At 43.8% G+C, this 25,000-nt stretch overlaps 3 protein-coding genes and 1 long non-coding RNA gene across 7 annotated transcripts in view; 3 read left to right on the top strand and 1 right to left on the bottom strand.

Moving 5' to 3' along the window:
• Nucleotides 1-1,854, bottom strand: part of LOC121306457 (thyroid receptor-interacting protein 6-like) — a 6,880-nt gene extending 5,026 nt beyond the window's left edge. The window contains exon 1 of the mRNA XM_041238178.1: nucleotides 1,789-1,854. Within this exon, the coding sequence (XP_041094112.1) occupies nucleotides 1,789-1,854 (66 nt within the window). The remainder of the gene's footprint in view (nucleotides 1-1,788) is intronic.
• Nucleotides 1,855-3,498: 1,644 nt separating this feature from the next.
• si:ch73-335l21.4 (E3 ubiquitin-protein ligase-like) lies at nucleotides 3,499-4,793 on the top strand. Its single transcript, XM_041238174.1, has 2 exons — nucleotides 3,499-4,087; nucleotides 4,700-4,793. Exons 1-2 carry the CDS (start codon nucleotides 3,616-3,618, stop codon nucleotides 4,756-4,758), a joined length of 531 nt encoding a protein of 176 aa, XP_041094108.1. The 5' UTR covers nucleotides 3,499-3,615; the 3' UTR covers nucleotides 4,759-4,793.
• Nucleotides 4,794-5,140: 347 nt separating this feature from the next.
• Nucleotides 5,141-6,193, top strand: LOC121306454. Its single transcript, XR_005948221.1, has 2 exons — nucleotides 5,141-5,671; nucleotides 5,886-6,193. It is a non-coding gene; the product is annotated as an uncharacterized LOC121306454 (long non-coding RNA).
• Nucleotides 6,194-6,941: 748 nt separating this feature from the next.
• Nucleotides 6,942-24,781, top strand: LOC121306451 (natural killer cells antigen CD94). 4 transcript variants are annotated; one of them, XM_041238170.1, is made up of 6 exons: nucleotides 6,942-7,688; nucleotides 8,553-8,660; nucleotides 9,297-9,344; nucleotides 9,765-9,907; nucleotides 10,137-10,262; nucleotides 13,866-14,114. In XM_041238170.1, exons 1-6 carry the CDS (start codon nucleotides 7,541-7,543, stop codon nucleotides 14,022-14,024), a joined length of 732 nt encoding a protein of 243 aa, XP_041094104.1. In that variant the 5' UTR covers nucleotides 6,942-7,540; the 3' UTR covers nucleotides 14,025-14,114. The 4 variants fall into 4 exon arrangements, with proteins under 4 accessions (XP_041094104.1, XP_041094107.1, XP_041094106.1 ...); XM_041238172.1 differs by lacking the exon at nucleotides 13,866-14,114 and adding an exon at nucleotides 24,344-24,781 and having other exon boundaries at nucleotides 7,132-7,688; XM_041238171.1 differs by lacking the exon at nucleotides 13,866-14,114 and adding an exon at nucleotides 10,952-11,292 and having other exon boundaries at nucleotides 7,153-7,688.
• Nucleotides 24,782-25,000: the final 219 nt, after the last annotated feature.

Genomic DNA, 25,000 nt, shown 5'->3' with positions numbered 1-25,000 from the left:
CTCAAATTATTTTATTCTTCGTTTTAATGAGAATATTGATGTTTTATTGCAACATATTCGTTTATATTAAACTAGCAGCTTTGTTCTGCTAGAAAATGTGTAACTAAATATGTACAGCGTTATATAAATAACGTAGCATTCTCTTTCAAACATAAGAAATGAACTAACAGGTCAACATAAGATCAGCTACAATTTATAAAAATAAATTTAGATAAAGAATAAAGGGAAATCAGAGGAGGGATAGGCTGCTATTCAACTTTCTTGAACCTTAAGAGTTATCAGGCAAATCAGATTCTGGATATATAGGGGAGTGTCCGTCTGTCTGCACATTTCTGGATCAAAGTAATACTTTAATGTAATCTGTAACCCCAAACAAACAAGTAATCTGTGCACCCCCCAGCGCTGCGGCTCCTTGAAGGGAAGGGCGGGGATTGCAATTGGGTTTTACTGAGCAATTGTGAATTGGAGATTAAGCATTGCCCTGTCTTATTTCTGCAGGGGTCGCGTCCCGGCAGCCAGTTTCCTTATTTGAGCAAGGCAGTGAGTCACCGCCGTCAAGCGACGTTACCCAAATATGGGCATGGTGTCTGCAGCCGGAAGTATGACGTCGTCAACCCCCAATTTAACTTAAAACGCGGGGGCTGACCCTTTGCTGACCTTCACAAGGTGTGGAGCAGAGCACCAAACCCTCAGAATAATTTGCTTTTTTAATTGTTTACAGCCCTTGAACAGTTGCAGATTTCAAGTCGGTAATATTTTATAATCAACCTGAGCTTTGCAGCTGTTTAAGAGCTGAAAACAATGACAAAGGCCCAATTATGCTAATTATAGGTTGGATGAAGTGTCCTAGTTCAGAGCTCAGTTAGAATGAAAACCAGCAGACACAGGGGGTCCCCAGGACCAGGACTGAGAACCACCCTGCTATCTTACAGGTACGTGTGTGTGTGTGTGTGTGTGTGTGTGTGTGTGAAGGGTCTCTCTCAGCGTCACACCTCCCTGCCCCTATCCCTATGCTTTGGTTACTGCAATACCCAGCAGATAGACTTTACCCTTCCTGAGTCATGACAATGTGAAACAGAGGCTGCTGACAAAGACAACATTCCTTCACACATCCAATAAAACAGCTCTGCCCTGGATCCTATTAACAGGAACAGCGCATTTCAAGGGACTTTCCGATATGTAAATATGACTAGATTTCCATACAGTGTAATGGGAATTCCCCCTGTCCAACACCCATTGAAAACAGACCAGCCAATCTGAATGAATAAAATACACCGCAGCCATGTCAGATAACAGCCTTCTATTCGAAGCATGATCAACAACTACAGAGAAACTTCATCTGCAATTGACAAACCCAGGACTGGAAGACACAAAACACTGTAACAAGGAGGAGAGACCTGAAGATAATATCCTTTAGGGATAGAAAGAAGACAAGCGTTGAATTGACAACAGAGCTGGCAGAAGGCACAGGAGTCGTTGTCCATCCATCAACAGTCCAAAGCACCTTTCGACCGTCGTTCCAGAGTCCAGTTTCTGTGTTCTTGTGCATATTTTAGCATTTTAGTCTTGTTCCCCTTTCCTTAACAGAGGAATTCTTACTGCAACACATCCTTTAAGTCCTGATTTCAAGAGCGACCTTCGTACTGTTGATTTTGATGGACAGCTACACTTGTGCTCTCTGTCTCTGTCCTGCTCCTCAGTCTATTCTGGCTCAGTGGAGGCTGCATTATTGAAAGCAGCTGCCAGAGCTCAGCATTGCTTGTCAGACTTGATGCTTCAGTCAACTACTGATTCAGAGTCATCAAGGGCCCCCCCAGGGGTATACCAGGAGAGCATGCCCCCCACCAGGGCCATGCCAACCCCGACCCCGAGCAATATTCTTGTTGTTTATGATCTGTTTGACTGAAGGCCCGTTCTCTCGCTGGTTATCTGTCTGTGGGTTTCAGTCACTCGGTATGATCGTAAATTCCTTTTTAGTGAGATCAGTGGCTCCCTCCCCTGTTGCAGTTTACAAAGTGCTGATAACCCACACGCTCACTCAAACACATGTTCCAACTTCTTCTCTTGTGCTGAAAAAGAGAGAGGCGGGGTTTCCAAAAAAAATGCAGTGCTGCACGTCCCCACATGTTGCAATAACTGTTTCAAAAGCTCTTTTGAAAATGTGCGCTCTAGTGCAGTGTCAGGATAGTTGCCCGCACTGGAGCCCGACAGCATCAATGCTGAGATGCTGAAACACAGCCCCAAGCTGCTCAAACACCTCAATCTCGTACTGACACTGGATATTTCCCTGAGACCTGGAACCAAGGGCTTATAACACCCATATATAAAAGTGGAGACAAACTCGACCCCAGTAACAACTGAAGCATGTGTGTGAGCACTAACCTGGGGATGAGTGATTTAAAGTCTAATCTGAAAAATTAAAAATAAATGAATACATCTTTTCTGTGATCTTTTGTTTTGTTTTGGCCAACAGTCCATTTTCAACATGATACGGTAACAGTGTAACACACAGCCAGGCACTCGTACTAAATAGTGATAACCTGGCATATGCATTCCCACTGGCATTACAGGAGAGGGGAAAAGAGAAGGAGAGAGGAGGGCAGAGAGAGAGGGAAGCCGAGAGAGGGTGGAAGAGCGTGGAAGGGAGATGGTGTTGAGGGAGAGGAGAACACTGAAAGAAACAGGGAGCGGAGACGAGAGAAGGAGTTTTGAAAGGCAGATCCAGACTCCTAAACTCTTACAATGTTGTTCAAGAATACTCATCCAAGTGTAACAGACAGGTGCAGGAAAGGGCATTGAAGGTGTTAAATGTATAAGGGTTCTGCAGTATCATTAACACTTGAATACTGACCTTCCTTGTCAGACTGGCTTCAGACCCAACCACCCCACCTGTAACGTGATTTACACCCTAATAAACGAACACGACCCCCCCCCCCCACAAAAAAAAAAAAAAAACAACAAACTAATACAGGAAAAATATTCGCCTGCTTTGTTGACTTTTAAAAAAGCCATTTGATTCAATTTGACATAAAGGACTGTTCTTTAAACTTCTTGAAAGCGGTGTAGGGGGTATTGCATATAAGCCAGTGTATTCAGAAAATAAATTTGGGGTGAAAATTGGTTACAGGAGAACAGAATTCTTCACAGTTCATATCCTGGCTACGTTTGAAGCCTGGCAGCTACCAAAATGCGAACGTGACATCTCAGCGATCACATACTGCACATAGCCAACAGACTTTCATCTAGATAACGCAACGAAGATAGGAAGTATGACGCAGCGCATCGTATCCAATTAATGTATGCCAGTAAGAAAGGACAGGAGAATTAGCAACGCGGAAACACGCTTAAAAAGTGCAAACAACAACCCTTTACTGACTTTGCCAAGAAATACAGTGACGAAGAGTACGCCGACGCAAACAACTCTTTGGAGATGAGGTCATTTTGCAAATTTCGCTGTGGGCATGCCCGAGACTCTGGACAATGTATAAAAAGCGCAAGAGGGCTGAACCGCGGAGCAAGTTTGAATGAAGTCGGTGTGACTTGCAGCAGCTATAATAATAATAATAATAATAATAATAATAATAATAATAATATATACATAATCACAGAGAGAAGATGTGCACTGAGCTGGAGTGTGGAATTTGCTACCGGGCTTTCAACCGAACCCGCCGCTGCCCGAGAAAGCTCGATTGCAGTCACTCTTTTTGCGAGAGGTGCCTGGTGACTTTAGCCGGTCCGCCCGGATCAGACACAGAGGATAACGACGAGAACCTGCGGGGTTCGCCGGAGTCCGGTCCGGACGCGGAGGCTCGCGTTGTTTGCCCGCTGTGCCGCCGCAGCACCTGGATCCCCTCGCCTGGAGCAGTCCGGCGGCAGCTTCCCCTGGACGAGGCGGTTCTGGAGCGCATGGAGGCGGGCGGGGTGCAGGACGAGGAGGGGGATAGCGAAGGGGAGGAAGCGGCGGACTCCGCGGCAGACGGTTCCTCCAGTGCCGGGTCGAACAAACCCAAGTTCTGGGGGGTCGTGAAGCGTTTTTGGAAGAAACACAGTAACGGCAACAGGAGACACAACAATCGACAGAGAATCTGTAAGCAAATGTTTGCGCAATTGTCTATTTAGTTATTACCGTTAACAGATTAGTATAACCTATTTAAAAAAAACAAAAAAAGCCAAATTAATTGACAAAGACGCTCTGTGGAACATTTCTACATGAATTCATAATTCATTGCCATCTGTCAGCAATATTATGCAAGTGTGTGTGTGTGTGTGTGTGTGTGTGTGTGTGTGTGTGTCTATATATATATATATATATATATATATATATATATATATATATATATATATATATATATATATATCATTTTTAATTTTTATATACAGTGTAACTCCAAAATAATTTACTGCAAACGTTATCTGTTTTATGCAGGGGACTTGAATACATACACAGCTTGAAAATGGAGAATAAAATACAAAAGAAATGATTACAGACAACGACAAAGGGGTTTGCTAAAATGTGTAGCGAAGTTTACGAGTAGCGTGTGTTTACAATGTACACTTCAACACGCGTGACGCGCCCCCCCTGTCGCAGGCATGAATCACTGGCGTCTCTATAGAAGGGGAAGCCCTTTGCTTGGCTGCGGAAACAAACAAACTGACCGCAATGTTTTTAATCCTCCTGCTCATCTTGTCCCATCTACAGGTTGCACTTCAGAGGATCTCAAAGACATCGCCCTCATGACGTGTTACTCCATGATTTAACCACGCCGGCGAAAGCAAGGAGCAGAAAAACAAAACAAAAAAGCCACGGCTTTCTGTGTCATCGAAAGACTGAAAAATGGGACTGGTGACATTTGCATTGGGAGAACGTAAACTCGGTGGACCGTCAACAAGGCTCTAAAGCTAAACCACACAGCAAGGAATTGAACAGAACTGCGGGGAGACTTCTTCAATAACGCAGCTAGTTTTGTTGAAGACGCAAACAAGAATCCAAGAATAAGAGAACGCATATATACATGACAATAACTGCAGTAATCTTTGTGTTAATCTATTCTATAGTATCAAGTCCTTGAATTGTATGTATTTTTTTTTTTTTTAATAAATATGAATGTTTTATAAAACTCCAATTTCTTTTTTTTTTTTTTTTTTTTTTTTTTTTTTTTTTTTTAAAACAGGATAATTAGCTTAAATGATTCATCTTCAATATCTATGACAGCCACACAGAAGTTGCCCGAATACAGACTCGTTGCATTGTCGCTAAGGCCCGGCTTTTGCTGTCCCCAGATCGGGTTTTAAGGGTTAGCGACCGGGGTCGTTATCCCAATATAGGCTAACTTACGTCACATCTCCGGAGAAACACAAACATAACAAAAACACACAATGGCTATAGTATAGATCACGACACTAATTGCACAGCCTTTGCATTTTTTACTTATTTTGTAAATGTGAAGTTCGTTTTCCAAGCACAATTACGCAGGGAGTCCTCCAGTGTGTGGGCGGGAGCGGCCCCGGCGAGGGCTCTCGGCTCCCCCCTGTGTGATTTTAGTTTTCTGCGGTGAACGCCCAATATAATCGGCGAGACTGAGGATCCTCTGGGACTTGGGTTCATATTGTTGACGGTTCTTATTTACCGTCGCTAAGGAGACCCAGCGGAGAAACATCTGGCCTCTCTTGCGTGAGTAATGCTTTGTTTTCAGTGGATAAGAATCAGCACAAGCTTGCATGCATGACATTATTAAAACTAGCCGGGGGGGTGGGGATCGTTTTGAACACATAATAAATGTAACTCAGCAACAGGAACATATCACGATTATAACACATTTATTTTCGAAACAAAATAAGGTCTATAAATGATGGACCTTGATGAAATGTTTTTGGCTTGTTTTCAGTCACTCGTTCATTCATCCTTGACCACGCTTGAGTGACTGTGAAAGACTGAAGCACTTAATCAGTGAGGCAGTTGCTTGGACGCTGGATATGGAGGGATTCCAGCTGTTGAATTGCCAGCTTGAATAAAAGCAATAAAGAAAATCACAGAACTCGGGTTCAGTAATGATATGCAAACGTCACAGAACTTTGTGGAAACAATCTGAATAAACTTTAACACTTTATATCATCCGTTCATTTTTAGTACTGAACGCTAATTCAACCGGCTTAACTAATCTGTTATTTTTAAATAAAACATTTCCAGTCCCCCTTTTCTTTCTTTCTTTCTTTCTTTTTTATGGATTTGCAAACATGACGTGTGTGGATATTTGATTTTATTGATTTGTTTTTGATAAAGAGAACTGCTTTGATCAGCAGATTGGTTACCAGATTAACAGCAGAGCTGACGCACTAATTCTCTGCCTGTACTGGTTCTCCTCTGAAGAAATAGGTTTATTCCCCCACCCCCCCACCCCCAACTTCATACGTAGTAGTCATTGACAAACGGGGGGTAAGTTTCTATCCAGAGGGCACGCCTCAAGACTTTCAAAATCGTTTGTAAAATGTCGGACTACAGAACATCATCGTGTGACGCAATGTCTTTCAAGAGGCAAAGAAACGGAACGGAAGGTCCTCACGCGAGGGGGACGTGACAGGACTCCGTGGTCTCGCACTTTAGAAATTGTGTGTCCCCCCCCCCCCCCCCCCCCCCCCCCCCCCCGCCCCCTTCAGAACCTCAGGCCTGTCAGTAACCAATCAGCTGCCTCTTCTACTGACTGACAAGCCAGTAGCACGACGGGATGACAGGGCAAGCAAACTGAGAACAGCCGCATTTCGTGAAGTACCACTTTGATTTAAAGTTAGAGGTGTCTGCCCCCCCCCCCCCCCCCCCCCCCTTCATGCAGTACAAATAATACAGATTTCAACAGAGATATTTCATTCAATACAGTCAAACGATCCGTTTTCCCTCAGCGCGGGTCGGAACCAGACAATACAGCGTTGGCATTTAATACAGGGTCCCTTTTAAATTGCCATGTGCTGCATTTTAAAAGGTTACCATCTGTCTTCCCGCTGCAGTAATTAATAAGAACCCCAAATGGTGTTTTAGCGAACTGACTAAATGCAACCCAAATACCTAACAGGTAAACTAAACTATCACTTCTTAAATTACATTTCTGTTTTCCTCCCCAAAACCACGTGTCATCTTTTGAGGCTTCGCGTAGCTGTCAGTGGGTTTTACACAACGCGCCTTTGTATTCGGATTAAGCTTGCACAAAAACACAATTCGTTTTAAAGACATTATTTTAGTTTCGTCGCTTTATAACGGCCGATTTGCACAACATTTTTTTTTTTAAGCCATGTTAACAAAATTATAAATATCGAGATGGCGCAATGCGCTCTCATGTGACCGTTCCGTTGCTAAAAGGAACTGGGCTGCTGTCAACAAAACAGCAACCCGAAAATAGCCTAAAAAAGGAGAAATCACTAAAGCCAGCCTATCAGAGCTCAAATCCGGAATGCAAACTTATTTCGCTTAGACGGCCTGGATCCCGGAGAGGAGATTCGGGTACGGTACCGTGACACCGCTATCCGACCCCCGGATACCCGAATCGGCACAATGGACCGGCGCGGTGATGTCGACCTGTCACCGATCGCAGCCCCGAACGATTACCAAGATAACGGGGAAAGCAAAACAGAGGACGCTTACGAAACCTTACAGTTTGATAACCCAGCCGAGCCGCAATCTCGGACCGTGACTGGCCGCTGTAAGTAATTGCGTTTACATTTTTGGGAAAGTTTTTTTTTATTATTATTATTAATACATTGTATGGTACTGGGCTGTACTAGTTCTAGTTGCAGTATTTAGGTAATATAAAAAAAGGATCCCTTCTACTCCATGCATTGCCCCGGCCACTTTATTAGGACCTGTCCCGAATATGGGGTCACCGTCGCCCCCCGATCGCAGCCCTGGCGTGGCCCGGACTCCACAAGGCGCTGGGAGGCGTCTAGATCCATTCCCTCGTTCCTATTGAGTGCAGAGAGGCAGGCAGGGGGTGGTGATGACGAATCGTTCACGCAGTCGGATTGAGATCACTGTGGCGTCCGTGGAAGAAGTCTCTGTCCTGCTCCTCACTCCATTCTGGCTCAGTGGAGGCTGCATTATTGAAAGCAGCCGTCAGGGCTCAGCATTGCTGGGCACACTTGATGCTTCAGTCAACTACTGATTCAGAGTCATCAAGGGCCCCCCCGGGGGTATACCAGGAGAACATGCCCCCCTCCAGGGCCATGCCAACCCCGATCGGAGAGGGGAGACACACACAGGTCCTAATAAAGCGGCCGGGCAATGTCTGTTAGATTCACCTGTGTCCGTGTGTGTGTGTGTGTGTGTGTGTGTGTGCGTGTGTGCGTGTGCGTGTGTGTGTGTGTGTGTGTGTGTGTGTGTGTGTGCGTGTGCGTGTGCGTGCGTGTGTGTGTGTGTGTGTGTGCGTGTGTGTGTGTGCGTGTGTGTGTGTGCGTGTGTGTGTGTGTGTGTGTGTGTGTGTGTGTGTGTGTGTGTGTGTGTGTGCGTGTGCGTGTGTGCGTGTGTGTGTGTCCGTGTCCGTGTGCGTGTGCGTGTGCGTGTGTTGCAGGGGGAGATGCAGGCTGGAGCTGTGGAAGGAGGAGGCCTGTGTATTTGTTGCTGGCTGCTGTCAATGCCGGACTCCTGGGATCCGTGCTGATCATCGTGGCTCTCCACTGTAAGCACCGAGCTCTCCTTCATCCTTCATTTACTGCTGCTGTTCTTTTAAAACGAAAGCTGTATTCCCGTCTTCCGATCTTCGCATTGTGCAGGCATTGCGGTTCGTAATAGAATTAAACCCGCTGATTTTATTTTTTTTTTATTTGTTGGCAAGTCTGTTAGTTTTCGAAAAGTCACATTTTTAAATTGCTCAGGTCTTCGTTAAGTCTGTGGAAAACTATACCGAGCGGTGGAATATAATTCATATTCAGCAGGTTCCATTCGACTTTATGAAGCAAAATTAGTTCATTCTACACAGAGGGTGATGCAAAACTTTTGGCCAGAGCTGCACTTGGTCAACTTACAGCCAGTGTCTTTTTAGACGAAAGAAACAGCGCCATCTAGTGATCCGACACTTCCGCGCAAGTCGTCTTTAGTTTTTGTTGGCAAGAGGAGCCTGTTTCCTGTTCAGATATAGCAGTTAGTCCGAGAGAAGATTATGGTGAAGCATATATATATATTAAACATGGAAACCATGGTGATTGTTCAGTATAGCCTTGTTAAAGCTGCAGAATAGGGAAGTGTAGGGGTCCTGAGTGGAGTGGTGTAGGGGTCCTGAGTGGAAAGGTCCTGAGGGTGTGCTCTTGTGTTTCAGATTCTCACACCGCCAGGGGACTGCTCAGCTCAGCTGCCTCGCAACACGGTGAGGACTGCGAACCGTTTCTCTGACAAAACAGGCCCTGAAGCGACACAGAGCTGACGCACCCTCCCCAGCCAGCCTCAGCTAATATGCATCGCTGCCACTTTGCATTGCTGTCACTTTGCATTGCTGTCACTTTGCATCGCTGTCACTTCGCTCCTGTAACAGAGTATGACAAGAATCAGCACTGGCTCAAAGACATGCACCGCCTAGATTTTAGGGTTGAAACATCATTTAAAAATAATAATAAAAAAAAATTATATATATATATATATATATATATATATATATATATATATATATATATATATATATATATATATATGAAAATAATTTAGATCTTTTATTTAACATCATGTAATCAAAGAAACTACAAAGCGGTGTGTGATTCAGTATCTCCCTCACTCCTCCCCTCTCTCCCAGGCTGTCAGTCCAGTGACGAGTGCTGGCTTCTGCACCAGGAGAAGCTCTATTATCTCTCCACTCAGAAGGGAAGCTGCATGTTTGCCAGCCACTTCTGTGCCCAGAGGCAGTCAATCCTGGCTGCGCTCGGGCGAGACGGAGAGGTAATATAGAACCCAAACCTCTTACAGCTTCCTTTGTGAAGCTGTGCTTGCATATACTCTGCTGGTGAGTATATGACTCTGCTCCCCCTGTGGAGCGGGCATCGTGCAGGCCAGGTGTAACCCACTTTACAATCTTCCACAATTCACTCCCCTGGTCTCTGTCTGCTAAATAATAATAATAATAATAATAATAATAATAATAATAATAATAATAATATGTATTTCTCAGGGCTTCTTGGCATCCAGAACTGGGTCTCGGTCGTTCTGGGTGGAGCCCTCTGGAGGTGAGGAGGACACAGACTTCAATTTTGAATCCTCTGGGGACAATTGGGAGGATGTATTAAATAGAGAGCAGGTAAATGTTCAGTTTTTTTTTTTTTTCTGTGATATTTCCCCACAGAAGCTTGCTCATCTTCACAGGCTAACGTGTTTCAGTTTTCTGTCTTCATTGCCCACACTGGGGCTAATCAGGCTCCTAGTAAAACCTGGAATGGGTGAACTGTACTCAACAGGAGTCTTACTCACATGCCTGTATGCAGTGCTTTGCTCTAGGCTGTGCTATGCATGGGAGCCTTTGTGACGTGTGGATGATGAGATTTCAATTAAATTAAACAAGCAGCCAAAGCATTCACCTCGAGAGGCACAGCTGCCAGTTCTTGTCATGGCAGCACATTTCCCACAAGATGGCGCTAATGTACTGTTTTTAGATGCAATCTTGTGAAATAGGAAACGACAAGCCCTTAGTAAACCAGACAGCGGTTAGCGAAAGGGGCTTGCTGCCAGGAGGTTCAAATCCCGGCTCAGCCGCTGACTCCCTGTGTGCGGGACCCTGAGCGAGTCACTGAACCTCCTTGTGCTCCGTCCTTCAGATGAGACGCCAGACAAACGAGGTCCTATTGGAAGTGACTCTGCAGCAGCAGTCTCTAGAAGTAGCTTTTGTAAATGACTAAATGATAATGATAATAATAATAATAATAAATATAATAATATAATAATAATAATAATAATAATAATAATAATAATGTAACTGCTTCTCTCTTCCAGAAGTTGTATCCATTATTCACAGATCAATCCTGCCCCTGTGCTTTGTTCTCTGAAGCTGGAGTTCGCTCAGCCAGCCACTGCCAGGAAGAATTTAACTGGATCTGCCAGAGGGCTTGAGAGGGTTTCAGATCTAGTTTTATCACCAGCCAGCTAAAACTGCTGAGGACCCGGGCGGAACTCTAGTCACGTTCCACACAAGGCGGACGAAATTCGATTCTATCTGAAAAAAAAATAACGCAGTTACTCTTGATTACATTAAAAAAAAGCACAAAGGCAAACGCATCAAATCAGAAAACGCTTCAGCAACGCAGGCGCTATATCAAATAAAGATTGATTGATTGATTGATTGATTGATTGATTGATTGATTGATTGATTGAGCTCATCTCGCTGGCACACAGTGTCGGAGGAGGGAAGGAGCGGGTTCCATAGCCAGGTTTTAGGAGAAAATTTCTAGCTGCAGCCACACCAAACTGGAAAAAAAAAAAAAAATATCTCTGTAAAATGACAGCCTGAGAAGTAACTATTTGTAACTGTGACAGATTACTTTTTAAAAGTAACTTCGTCAAACACTGAGTTGCAGTTCATGGAAGACAAAATTGAAATGCAAAACCTTGTCCAAATTGTGTGTCATTTTTTGTTGTTCGTAAGATGTAAACTTTAATAAGACCTGCCCCCGATCGCCGCCCTGACGTGGCCCGGACTCCACAAGGCGCTGGGAGGCGTCTAGATCCATTCCCTCGTTCATATTGAGTGCAGAGAGGTAGGCAGAGGGTGGTGATGACGAATCTTTCACGCAGTCGGATTGAGATCACTGTGGCGTCCGTGGAAGAAGTCTCTGTCCTGCTCCTCAGTCTATTCTGGCTCAATGGAGGCTGCATTATTGAAAGCAGCCGTCAGGGCTCAGCATTGCTGGGCACACTTGATGCTTCAGTCAACTACTGATTCAGAGTCATCAAGGGCCCCCCCGGGGGTATACCAGGAGAACATGCCCCCCTCCAGGGCCATGCCAACCCCGATCGGAGAGGGGAGACACACACAGGTTCTAATGAAGCGGCCGGGCACATGGATCTGGTATCTGTAATACCGATAGCTCACATTTTTCCTTCACATCATGTTTTCCAACAAGAAATGAAAACACACAATTAATATGAGACAGGCGTATTTTCATAACACACAGTATCACGATTTGCAGGAGGAACAGAGAGCTTCATCGACATTCTCCAACAAGGCACTTCAAACTACCGCTGTTTCTACAAGAACAAAGAGATTCCTGTTCCCGTCAGACTCTCTCTCTTTCTCTCTCTCTCTCTCTCTCCACTCCTCATCTCTTCGTCTGCAGAGATCAAAGGGTTTTCTGCAGGCCAGCGCTCTTAAAACCGTGTGCTTGGTTCTCAATGAGGGGATGTGAGTCAGGGCTCAACCCCACAGGACAGGGGGCTGGCATTCTGACCAAACTACTGCTCAACCGTGATCAAAGAAGTGCCCGCTCTTAACCACTTCACTGATGACTAGACAACGCATTATTATTTTTATTATTATTATTAATTAGTCAATTAGCATATGCTTTTATCCAAAGCGACTTCCAGAGACTAGGGGGGTGAACTCTGCATCAGTCAACTGCTGCTGCTGCAGAGTCTCTTCCAATAGGACCTCGTTTGTTTTGCGTCTCGTCTGAAGGACGGAGCACAAGAAGGTTCAGTGACTCGCTCAGGGTCCCGCACACAGGGAGTCAGCGGCTGAGCCAGGATTTGAACCTCCTGGCAGGAAGCCATTTCATTCACTGGCCTCTCAGGGTCAAGACACGGGAGACTTTTCCAAGTCCCCTTTAAGATGTATTTATTGTCTGCAGATATTTAATGAAGCCAAAGAAAACGCAGAATCTAACACCTGCTTTAATTCCACGACAGTAAAAGGCTAATCTGTGGCAATCAGTTGATTTAAAAGCTGGTTTTTCTTTTTGCACGGGCAATGAGAATATGTCACCTTTGGCCCACCGCGGTGTGCTTTGGGATTCGTTGGCCAGGGCTGCACAAATCAGCCTCACCAGAAACAAAAGCCCAAAACAAGCGCAACTCGCGACTCTGAAAAAAAACAAGCCCAATACCGCGTGTTATAAGCTGACAAGAATAATCGTGAGCCGCACTCACATTTCTAAGGAGATACGTCAACCCAAAATTGTTTTATTTCAGGAAATATAATGCTACATTTAGTGGAAAAATCATTGAAGCCCACGGTGCTACTAAAACTCCAGTAAATCTGATATATATGGACATCATGTGAAAAGCGCACATAATTCGATTTTTTTTTTTTCATGGTAATTTATTTCAGTCTTGTTAGTGAATGATGTTTATCGAGCGCTTCTTGCAGATGCTTCAAAGCGGCATTGATTAGCACAAAGGAACACTGAAACTCGTCAGTCATACAAAATGCAAAGAAAAGAGGACAACGAGACTCGCTTCTGTAATCGGAGTTATTAAAAAACAATGTTTCGGTTATTTATTTATGTATTTGATTTCTGGAGAAATATCTACAGCACTGGCCAAAAGTGTCAGACAGACTGACACACATACACAGACAGACAGACACACACAGACAGACAGACAGACACACACACACACAGACAGACAGACAGACACACACACACACACACACACACACACAGACAGACAGGCAATCAGACAGTCAGACAGGCACACAGACAGACAGACAGACAGACACACACACACACACACACACACACACACACACACACACACACACACACACACACACACACACACACACACACACACAGACAGACAGGCAATCAGACAGTCAGACAGGCACACAGACAGACAGACAGACTCGCACGTGTTTGGTACTCCTGCATCTCTACCAGTCTCAGTATAGCCTCCTCTCTCCTCCCATTCACAGAGCAGTGACTCACTCAGCAGGGGGGTGATTAGCGATATTGAACAGAAACCGCTGGGATCCGGAGCAGCTCAATCAGGCTTGTTCTTCTCATCTCTCCCTTCATTGGCCAGAGCCCGTTGTTTTCAAGCAGAAATTACTGGGAAAAAAACAACAACTTGAAATACCTGGTCTACTCCTCTCCCTCATCTGTGCCTTTTTGTCTGACAGGCGAGAATTTGACAATTTACGAACAGTAAAATAAAAAGCTTTTAAAAACCTCTGGAGGTTTATTTAATAGCTACTAGATGCCCCTTGCTTGGTTACTGCTAGTTCTGTAGCATTGACAGTATGGATTTCGTTCTACCAAAAATGGGGTTAAATTAACACGTTGCCCTTTTGAAAGTTTCCCATAGTAAAAGCACAGCGAAGTGTAATAAAACACACAGAGGTCTGGTAAAGCATAGGGAAGCATTGCAAAGCACAGAGAGGTCTGGTAAAGCATAGGGAAGCATTCTGAAGCACAGAGAGGTCTGGTAAAGCATAGGGAAGCATTGTAAAGCACAGAGAGGTCTGGTAAAGCATAGGGAAGCATTGTAAAGCACAGAGAGGTCTGGTAAAGCATAGGGAAGCATTGTAAAGCACAGAGAGGTCTGGTAAAGCATAGGGAAGCATTGTAAAGCACAGAGAGGTCTGGTAAAGCATAGGGAAGCATTCTAAAGCACAGAGAGGTCTGGTAAAGCATAGGGAAGCATTGTAAAGCACAGAGAGGTGTGGTAAAGCATAGGGAAGCATTGTAAAGCACAGAGAGGTCTGGTAAAGCATAGGGAAGCATTGTAAAGCACAGAGAGGTGTGGTAAAGCATAGGGAAGCATTGTAAAGCATAGAGAGGTCTGGTAAAGCATAGGGAAGCATTGTAAAGCACAGAGAGGTCTGGTAAAGCATAGGGAAGCATTGTAAAGCACAGAGGTCTATGGTAGTTTGAATCAATTGGTCTAAATTTCTCAACTCCATTCAAGTTGCTTAAGCAGCTATAAAGCTCTATTTCTGTCTCTCGGTGCTGACGAAGGTAAAAGGAGAAAGCAGGGCTAGCTGTGGGATAGTTGAGGCTCACGTTGGGGAAACGGCTTCCAATTAAGGGGGCTTAATTGGGAAGCCAGAGTTTTGAAGTGACCCAGGGACAATGGAAAGGGGGACAGGGGCACCACTCACCCCAGCAGGGGGTCTGAAATAGGGCCTAAACTTCTCCGACAGACCACAGGGGGAATTAAACCCAACTTGTGGAAAGAGATCGAAAAAAACCGAGGCACAGGGAGTGTGTGTGAGAGAGAGAAAGAGAGAGAAGAGAGAGAAGAGAGAGAGAGAAAGAGAGAGAAGAGAGAGGGTAGAGAGAGACTTTGTCCCTCGATAAATTGTCTCCCAGTTATGCAATCGAACGTTGCTCCCGAAAACAAGGTTATCGTTTTCAGCAGAGCCGTCAAAATATTTGTTTATTCTACAGAGCAGAGAGCTTCAAATTATTAGTAGGATCTTTAGAACCAAACACTTGTGTTAATAATTTAGTTCAAACATACAAAAGCAACACACAGTGTCATAAAGCACAGTGACAGCATTGTAAAGCCAGAGAGGTCTGGTAAAGCATAGGGAAGCATTGTAAAGCACAGAGAGGTGTGGTAAAGCATAGAGAAGCATTGTAAAGCACAGAGAGGTCTGGTAAAGCATAGGGAAGTATTGTTAAGCGCAGAGAGGTCTGGTAAAGCATAAGGAAGCATTGTAAAGCACAGAGAGGTCTGGTAAAGCATAGGGAAGTATTGTAAAGCACAGAGAGGTCTGGTAAAGCATAGGAAAGCATTGTAAAGCACAGAGAGGTCTGCTAAAGCATATTAAAATATTGCACACACCTTAGCTGAAACCTTTGTAAATCCTTTTAAAACCTACATTTGTATATGTATTTTGTAAGCTGCCATTACTTTCAAGAACAACTTGGTACAGGTCACATGACACAAGAAATTAATCAAAAAGAGCACATGTGGTATTTATGAAATCCACCAGGGGGCAGTGTTGCATTGTGACAGGTTAATGCTTGCGCTTTGGTGTACCAGCAGTAGAGGGCGCTATGGAAGCTATGGAGGTCACTTGAATCTTTGTATAATCCTGGAGACTTTTTCAAAGAGATCTTAAACAGGAATACATGAAGTAAGATAGCTCTTTAATCCAAGGAGATAAAACTCCATTTCCTGTCTCTCTCTAGGCCAGCTCTCCTGAGTCATGATGGGGAGGTGGTGGTGGGGGGGATTGTTTCCGGAGCGCACACATGCAATGACTTCCTGTTTCTTTGTGCGACAGGGAAACAATGAATTTGAACAACTTCCTCTTTTCTGTTTTTGGCCTCGTGACAGCCCATTTTCCTAAAGAGTAAGACACTTCAGATGTCTGGCTTGCAGGGGGGAGCCACACAGTCAGGGGAGCGCAGGGGTCCCCGAGGGTCTCCCCTGGTAAAGGCACAGCCGCGTGGTGTGCAGGTGGGGAGTCACACAGTCAGGGGAGCGCAGGGGTTCCCGAGGGTCTCCCCTGGTAAAGGCACAGCCGCGGGTGTGCAGGGGGGAGTCACACAGTCAGGGGAGCGCAGGGGTTCCCCAGGGTCTCCCCTGGTAAAAGCACGGCCACAGGGTGTGCAGGGGGGAGTCACACAGTCAGGGGAGCGCAGGGGTTACAATGCAAGATTCATATTTAAACACAGTGTGGTTTACAGTAAGTGCAAATAATAACACTGCTAGAATACAATATGAACTGGGAAGTTAGGATTACATCAAGTTATATCTACAGTGACAGATTAGCAGTGCAAGGATAGCGAATCAGCTGAGGATCCAATAACGTGGGGCTGAGGTCAGGCAAGTCCAGCGCAGAGCAGGAGGGGCGGATCAGGAGATCTACAAGAGCAGTCTGAACAGGGGATTCCATTTCTGAAACCAAAAAAGAGACAGCGATACACACAGTGACACTGCTTTAGATCATAAAAGAGCCAGCGAAACGATACGCAGGAGGCGGCCTCGGAGCCCGCAGTGATTCTCAATCCCTCTCTCAAGGGTCACAGCCAGGGAACGCTTTGCAAGGAGCGTGTTCTCTATTGCTAAAACTGGCTCTGCAAACATTGACACACAGTCTGGGAGCCGCAGGCACGGAGATCTGCTGGAATAACAAACTTTTTTTTTTTTTCTTTTTCAATGGAATGGTGTTTAACCCACTCAGGGAAAGTGCAGCAGGGATAATATGGTGTAGTATAAGTAAAACAGCCCCTTCCCCATCTCTTGCTGTCTTGGCATGTTTGCAATCATTTGAAGAGCTTATGGGTTCTTCAGTATCAAGATCTTATGTGTCTTTGACCTGGTTTTGTGCGGTTTTGAGCTCGTCTGGAGAACCAGACAGCTTTCCTCAGTCCTTTCAAATCATGTGACCTTGAATCACGAATCACGAACAGAATGAGGAAGGCCATTCAGTGCTGGCTAGGGCTGTCCAGACAAGCGCACAGAGAAAATTACACTGGAGCGACAGACGTGAATGAATGCAAACGTCATTATATAGCAAGGGGGGAATGAGGGTTACTTGGTCTTTAATAAGAACACACGAACCAGGGGGTGCGGCTCAGCCGGTCAGCGCTGGTCCGGTTCCGAGCAGCTGATTGATCTCAGAACTTTGTCAAGTCGGGTCTTAAAGGATCCCAGTGATTCAAATTCAGCAACATAACTAGGTAACCCATTCCATCCCCTCACCACTCTCTGTGTGAAGAAGAGTCTCCTTCAACAACATGACTAGGGAACCCATTCCATCCCCTCCCCACTCTCTGTGTGAAGAAGAGTCTCCTTCAGCAACATGACTAGGGAACCCATTCCATCTCCTCACCACTCTCTGTGTGAAGAAGAGTCTCCTTCAACAACATGACTAGGGAACCCATTCCATCCCCTCCCCACTCTCTGTGTGAAAAAGAGTCTCCTTCAGCAACATGACTAGGTAACCCATTCCACCCCCTCACCACTCTCTGTGTGAAGAAGTCTCTTTCCTTCTCTCCATAGCTAATTCCCGACTGTCTGTCCTGTGGTCCTGGTTTCTATACTGCGCTTCAAGTATCTAGTCCTGAAACATACTGTATTATATGAATGTTAGTCATTTATCTTTTAGCCAAAGCGACTTACAGAGACTAGGGGGGTGAACTTTGCATCATCAACACCTGCTGCTGCTGCAGAGTCTCTTCCAATAGGACCTCGTTTGTTTGGCGTCTCATCTGAAGGACGGAGCACAAGAAGGTTCAGTGACTTGCTCAGGGTCTCTCACACAGGGAGTCAGTGGCTGAGCCGGGATTCTCCTGGTATCAAACCCCTTTCTTTAACCACTGGACCACCAAGCCTGCATAATATTGGCTGGTGAGATCATTTTACTCCTTTAAAATGATCTCACCAGCCACTTCCCTCCAGTGGAATGCAGCTTTCCTTTCTCCCAGTGCTGGTTTCATGTTTAAAGCTCGGTGGATTTTCTTTCGACCCGTGCGTTTATTCCACTGCTCGTCATCATTACAGCGACAGCTGCTTCTCGTTTTCATTTTTCCCAGTGAATCTGGCCCAGGAATTAATAGAAATTAGAATGGAGGATTGTAGATGGATTATTCTCTTACAGCATGGTGAAGGATAGGAAAGAATACCGAAGCAATGTAAAACCAGAGGTGCGGTAAAGCATTGTAAATGCATTGTATAGTAGAAGCATTTGAAAATCTTGGGGGAGAAACACTGCAAAATTACTGCTGTCATTTTTTTTTTTTTTCTAAGGGATCTAGCTGGCTCTGTGGGTCTGATTCTGAAATCTCCTTTCATCTCCTGGCACTCGCTGTATTCTGAGGAGGCACCTGTCGCTAGGGTTCCTTAATCAGGAGAAGCAGAGGAACAAATTTACCTTTATTATCTCCTTTCAATATCCCTTGAAAAGGATTGAGCAAGAACCGTGACAAAAAGCAGAGGCAGGCTATCAGGAGCTCGATAACAACCTGACAAAATCAACAGACATGCGTCCTTCTATACGTCCTTAGTGTGTCACTTTAGGGTTTCCACATTTCGGGTGAGGCCAATCTGGCACACTGTAACCAGACTTCCTGTGCAGCAGGCATTAGGACCCCCCCTGGAAACGAACACCACGAACAACGAAATTAACACTCAAGCAAACCAGCTGGTTTGAACCATCAGACCTCCTTTAATGGGTGAACAACAAAAACATTCCATGTTTACAGCAACTTACAGCATTATAGAAACATTGTGTTTATTATTATTATTATTATTATTATTATTATTATTATTCTGAATATAATAAAGCCACAGGGATGGTAATAAGACTCCTATTGAGTAGCGGTTTCACCCAGTCCAGGTTTTACTACCAGCTTGATTAGCCCCAGTGTGCACAGGTAACAAGCTGAGTTGTGTCTCATTAAACTCCTAGTGAAACCAGGAATGGATCACACTGCTGTGCAATGGGAGTCTTATTTCCGTCACTAACAAGAGGAGAGAAAAAGGTTTTCTTGTTGAGTTCTCGTACCGTGAGAGTGAGAATGAACATCGCCCCCTGTCTATCAAAGCTGTATACTGCAGGGTGAAATCTAGCTTGTATTTCTAGTCACCTGGTTGGGTAGACAGGCTCATGTTCGAATCAGAAGTGTTACAACACACCCCTAGTTCACTGGCGCTTTCTGACACAGTGTCTGCTTTACCACAAAACGATTTAACAGAATCTGCAAAAAAAACCACTCCAAAAAAAAAAAAAAAAAAAAAACGACGACAAACATCATGACACAGTAAGAGCAATGAAAAAAAAACACCGAACTGAGAGCTTGGCATCCAGCATCCAGCAATCTTGCTTTTATTTTCAAACAAAAACGATGAAAACAACATAACAAACCCATAACAGCAGATACTGGAGAGGTAACACTTTGAAATAACGGTCGCAAATTCATCAAAACAAAACATGTTGAAGACAATTGCTCAGAATATATATATATATATATATATATATATATATATATATATATATATATATATATATATATATATAATACATGTAGACATCGGTTTTCAAAACGTTTGTGGCATCACCCGCTATATAGAATTAACTAATTTTGCTTCATGAAATCGAACGAAAGCTGCTGAATAACGTTACCGTGTTGAATCACACACCGCTTTGCAGTTTTCACACATAATGAAAAACTGACAAATTGAAAAATGTGGCATTTCGAACTCTGACATGAATTGCTACTGTGCTGCTATTACAGCTTACGTTTAAATTATGTTTATATAGTTTTTTTTTTTTTTTTTTTTTTGATGATGTCTCGATCCTATAATTCTAGGTGACGTAAAACGTTTGGTCAGAGCTGTGTGTGAATTTCTTACAGTATCATCCCCCCCCCCAAAGATAAACATAGATTTTTACACAAGGAAACATTTACACAAACAAAACAAACAAGAAAAAAAAGGTTCAAAGAGCACAACATGGTTTTATTATACTTTCGATTTAATTTAAAGTCTGTTCCAAAATTATTAGGAACTTCCAAAGCCAGCAGTGTCATTTTTATCTCAGGGTGTGTTGATTTGATCAACCTGTTCCCAGGATTTCATTTTGTGTGTTTTACAGCACTGGAAAAAAAAAAAAAAAAAAAAACACCCTACATTAAATCAACCATTGACAACATCTTATAATCTTCAAACAGAGGCCAGCGTTTGAAAAACGGTAAGTTTATTCCAAATTAAAAACCCAGGCCGACCACCGAGGCCTTCTCTTGAGGGCGTTACCAAAAAGCCTGCTGCTAAATTTACAAAACCATTCATTATTCTGGCTTCTAATTCTGGGAGCTTGACAATCACAAACAGCAGCACTGTAACCATGGCAGCAACTAGGAACAGTTATTTCTGCCTGGATACGGAGGATTCCGATTTTTGTGATTGGCTTCCTGGTAGCCCCGCCCCCAAGGACGCTCCAATTGGTTTACATTGTTAGGCTTTTATTTTTTAAAGAGTTTCTCAGCCAACTAGAGAAGGACGTTTAAGATTTAAACAACGTGATTAAGTGAAAAGCCACAAAGCGAGCAGAAAAAAAAGGCTTTTTGCAATAAGGCAAGCGAGCTACAATTCTGGACCGCACCCAGTTATCTCTGAAAAAAATGTCTTCGGTTTTTAACGGGATACAAAAACCCAACAGAGAAATACTGGATCCTAATAAATTTTTTTTCAGTATTTCTGAACTCCAGCCCTATTGACTGTTTGGGAGTATTCAAACTCAAAGCTGTTGCGTTTGTGTTTTAATTCACAACAAAGTGAAGCACGGATTACGCTGCTCTGGGTTAAAAGTTCTTAAGTATTAAGATGTTTCCAGTTTGTTTCCCCAATACAATTTCGTTAACCAGACGACAAACTTGAATTAACTGTATTAAACATGCACAGGTGGACTGGGAAGAGAATCGCCTCGCTGTTCTCAGCCTTCCCCTGCTCTGATCTAGGGTTAAGATCACTTAAATGGGCTTTCAGTAGAACGCGCTGCCCCGATTTATACTTGCAGAAGGAGAAAAGCGCTAGAGCTAGAATTAAGCAGGCAGGCAGGCTTACAAGACAGGCACTTGGGCTATTCGTGTGTTCGTGGATGTGCATAGGCATTTGAACAGGATGCAGACTGGTGAATCAGCAAGCACAAAAATGGACAGACATCATTTCTTTCTTGGGGGAGGGAGCAGTTCGGTCTCCGTGCCTCAAGCCTGCCCCGGACTGGAGGGAGCACCCTTTCTCTTAGGGGGGGTGAGGGAGCAGTTCGGTCTCCGTGCCTCAAGCCTGCCCTGGACTGGAGGGAGCACCCTTTCTCTTAGGGGGGTGAGGGAGCAGTTCGGTCTCCATGCCTCAAGCCTGCCCTGGACTGGAGGGAGCCCCCTTTCTCTTAGGGGGGTGAGGGAGCAATTCAGTCTCCGTGCCTCAAGCCTGCCCTGGACTGGAGGGAGCCCCCTTTCTCTTAGGGGGGGTGAGGGAGCAGTTCAGTCTCCATGCCTCAAGCCTGCCCTGGACTGGAGGGAGCACCCTTTCTCTGGGGGGGGGGGGGGGGGGGGTTGAAATTCAGAATATTTTTGTGCTTCTTGCTAAAAGCGAAGGGTTACAAATCAGACATTAACAAGCAAGTCAGGTTTTCATTGTGTGTTTAGAAGTGGATCTGTGTTCCGCCCCCCTTTCCCCTCCCCGATAAGCAGCTAAACCTCCTCCCTGACCCTCAAACCCACACAGCAGCCCTCCTCAAACCCACAGCCCCCTCACTGGGACGTTCTTAGCATCGCCAGGCCTTTTTCAGCATGCAGGTCTTCCACATTCCTACTTTGGAAACCAAAATCATGACTGAATGGCTATTTTAAAATTCCAACTTTAAAAACACGTTTATTTTGGCACACTCAAATCTAAACCTCTATGTAAATGGGTTTACTTGAATGTACCGAAACAACATTTCTCTCTCTCTATATATATATATATATATTTTTTTTTCAAAATATGTTGCAATCTTTGGTACAATTTCTAAACACTTTGCATTCAATATATCTATTTCTTTTATCGTGGTCTAGTTCGCCATTCACAAAGGCAGGGGTCTATCGGAAAGGAATTTTGAGGCAACAATTAAAACATTTGCTCAGGAAGCTGATCCTCTTCAGTGGAGCTGCCACAGGGGAGATATCAGCAGAACTTGTCAGCTGACGCACTGTTTGCAGATGGATTGAATCGTTCCTGTTTGTTTTATAAGGCGATCACGTCAGGTTTAGAACCATCGCATCTGTCAATAGCCATTACAGCTCAGCAATAGTTCTGCAATTATACTGCTGTGGCAGTTTCATTAAAGCGCAGGCCAGAAGTTTAGCATCGCCCTCTATATAGAATGAACTCCCTCAGCTTCATAGAGTCCAGTGAAAGCTGCTGAATAATGTTCCCTTGTTAACATACTGAATTGCACCCCCTCTATATAGAATGAACTCCCTCAGCTTCATAGAGTCCAGTGAAAGCTGCTGAATAATGTTCCCTTGTTAACATATTGAATTCCACACTGCTCTGTAGTTTTCCCTCATATTTCATGAAAAACTGACGATGTGACATTTCGAAAATCTAACATGAAATACTGCTATGCTGCTATTATGGCTTCCAGTATAGACTTTTTGCAATATCATTTTGCAATATAACTTATTTGATTACATGACGTTTAATAAAAGATCTGACTTATGTTATATATATATATATATATATATATATATATATATATATATATATATATATATATATGTCTCAATCCTAAAATTCTAGGTGATGCAAAACTTTTGGCCAGAGCCAAATTCTCCATCGTCTAGACCCAGCGCCCGATCGCTTAGCTTAGCCTCTGTACCGACTATCAGAAAGGCAGACCTGCAATTGGCATGGCAGTGGTAAGATTGATTACATCTGATAACTGTGCTTTTTCCAAAGCATGCTATAGTGGTCAGATTGCTTCCCAGTGTTCTCCAAGGGGCTGTAGGAGGATCCTGGATCATCTCCAGCCAAATGAATCCGAGCCAATGCGTCTGTGAGGAGGGAAAACTCTGGAACCTTCTGGAAAGTCTTAGAATGTTCTACAACCCAGAGACTTAGCTTAAGGCACGGCCTGTAGAAAATAAAGGCTTTTCTTCTTCAGTTCGGATAATTTCTTTAGTTTTTGAATATTTAAGGCGGATATTTCTTTGCAAAGAAATGTCCAAAGTTTTTTTTTTTTATATATAGATTTAATTTGCAAAAAAAAAAAAAAAAAAAAAAGACCAGTTTCTCAGATAAATTACAAAAAAAAAAAAAAAAAAACATTTGTAAAAATGGCTACAAAAAAAAAAAAAAAAAAAAAAAAAAATTTGTAAAACCAAACTTAAAACAAAAGCAACTTCATGAGTCATGAAGCTAGTTGAAACTAAGTAATTAAATCTTTGATTAATTAATTTTATTTTTTTTTTCGTGGCTGGCAAAAAAAAAAAAAAATCTAAATAAATAAGTCCCTCTCTCCCAATCTGATTGGCTCTCCTTTACAACAAGACCTGTACACCGCTGTTCCGACTGGTCGAGAGACCTTGCCAGTCGTTCCGAGGGGTCTTCCTATTGGTTGAGCAGTTTTCCATTCTGCCAATTTACCAAAAGAAACAAAAATTAAAACCAAAAAAAATTAAGAAACACAGCTGATTGGGTCACCTCGAAATGGGCACCCAATGATGTTAGAGCATGCAGCCCCTCGCCATGCTATTGGCAGGTGGAGATGAGGAGGCGGGGCTGAAGTAAAGGCTGCTCCTCAAATCCCGCGGTATCCCAGAATTCTCAGTGGGAAACTGTCAACATTCTGCAAGAGAAAAAAAATAAAATAAATTTAGTCCAGATCACAGAGCATGTCAAACATCATTCTTTCCCGCTATCTGAGTTTAATATTGAGTTCTCGTTTGTCACCAGGTCTATTTTGACCTGGATTTGTTTCTTGGCTGGAGAATCCTAACTGCCTGACATGGGACAGGCTTCCCAATGCCATTCAAATCAAGTGACAGCGCCAACTCTGCCAGTCCCCAGCTATTCTCAAACTCTCTTTCACCGAAGATCAAAAGCGACACCCAAGAGCGTGCAAATCTATCAGAGCACCAAACTGCTTCTGGAGCTTGGACTTGCTGTGTGTACGAATCCAAACCACTGGAACTTGAAATCTTGCAGAACTATCCTGCAAACTAGTGCTTGTCTGATTTAATTGAGGACTTTAACAGACACTCTGCAAATAAACATACTTTACCTTCCACTGGTCCGCTCGCTAGTATACTGTATTCAATCCTGCACTGAACCCATTCTGTACTGTCTTGTATTTCACCTGCACTTGTATCTAACCGTGATGTCACTTTCAACACTGTTACCTGCTCTTGAACTGCCCTGATATCAAATCACACTGTGTTTTGCATTTGCTCTTATTAGGACTCAAGTCACTGTGTTTTGTATCTTGCTCCTAACTGTACTGTAATTGTATAGAAGTTGTTTGACTAATTAAATCACAGAGCGGTCTAACATTGTCCCACACGAGTGCCTATTGTTTCTATATCGCTGATTACTGAGCGGAAATTGAGATTC

This window comes from Polyodon spathula, chromosome 48 (assembly GCF_017654505.1).
Source record: "Polyodon spathula isolate WHYD16114869_AA chromosome 48, ASM1765450v1, whole genome shotgun sequence".
NCBI lineage: Eukaryota > Metazoa > Chordata > Actinopteri > Acipenseriformes > Polyodontidae > Polyodon > Polyodon spathula.
The sequence above is the reverse complement of the archived record's forward strand: the minus strand, read 5'-3'. Positions and strand labels throughout refer to the sequence as shown.

What these genes read in the sequence shown, in the direction of transcription:
- LOC121306451 (XM_041238170.1), top strand. Translation starts at nt 7,541, where the DNA reads ATGGACCGGCGCGGTGATGTCGACCTGTCACCGATCGCAGCCCCGAAC. An exon ending in CTCAGCTGCCTCGCAACACG is followed by an intron (nt 9,345 to 9,764) that starts GTGAGGACTGCG and finishes CCTCTCTCCCAG; the next exon opens with GCTGTCAGTCCAGTGACGAG. An exon ending in CGCTCGGGCGAGACGGAGAG is followed by an intron (nt 9,908 to 10,136) that starts GTAATATAGAAC and finishes TGTATTTCTCAG; the next exon opens with GGCTTCTTGGCATCCAGAAC.
- si:ch73-335l21.4 (XM_041238174.1), top strand. Translation starts at nt 3,616, where the DNA reads ATGTGCACTGAGCTGGAGTGTGGAATTTGCTACCGGGCTTTCAACCGA. An exon ending in CAACAATCGACAGAGAATCT is followed by an intron (nt 4,088 to 4,699) that starts GTAAGCAAATGT and finishes TCCCATCTACAG; the next exon opens with GTTGCACTTCAGAGGATCTC.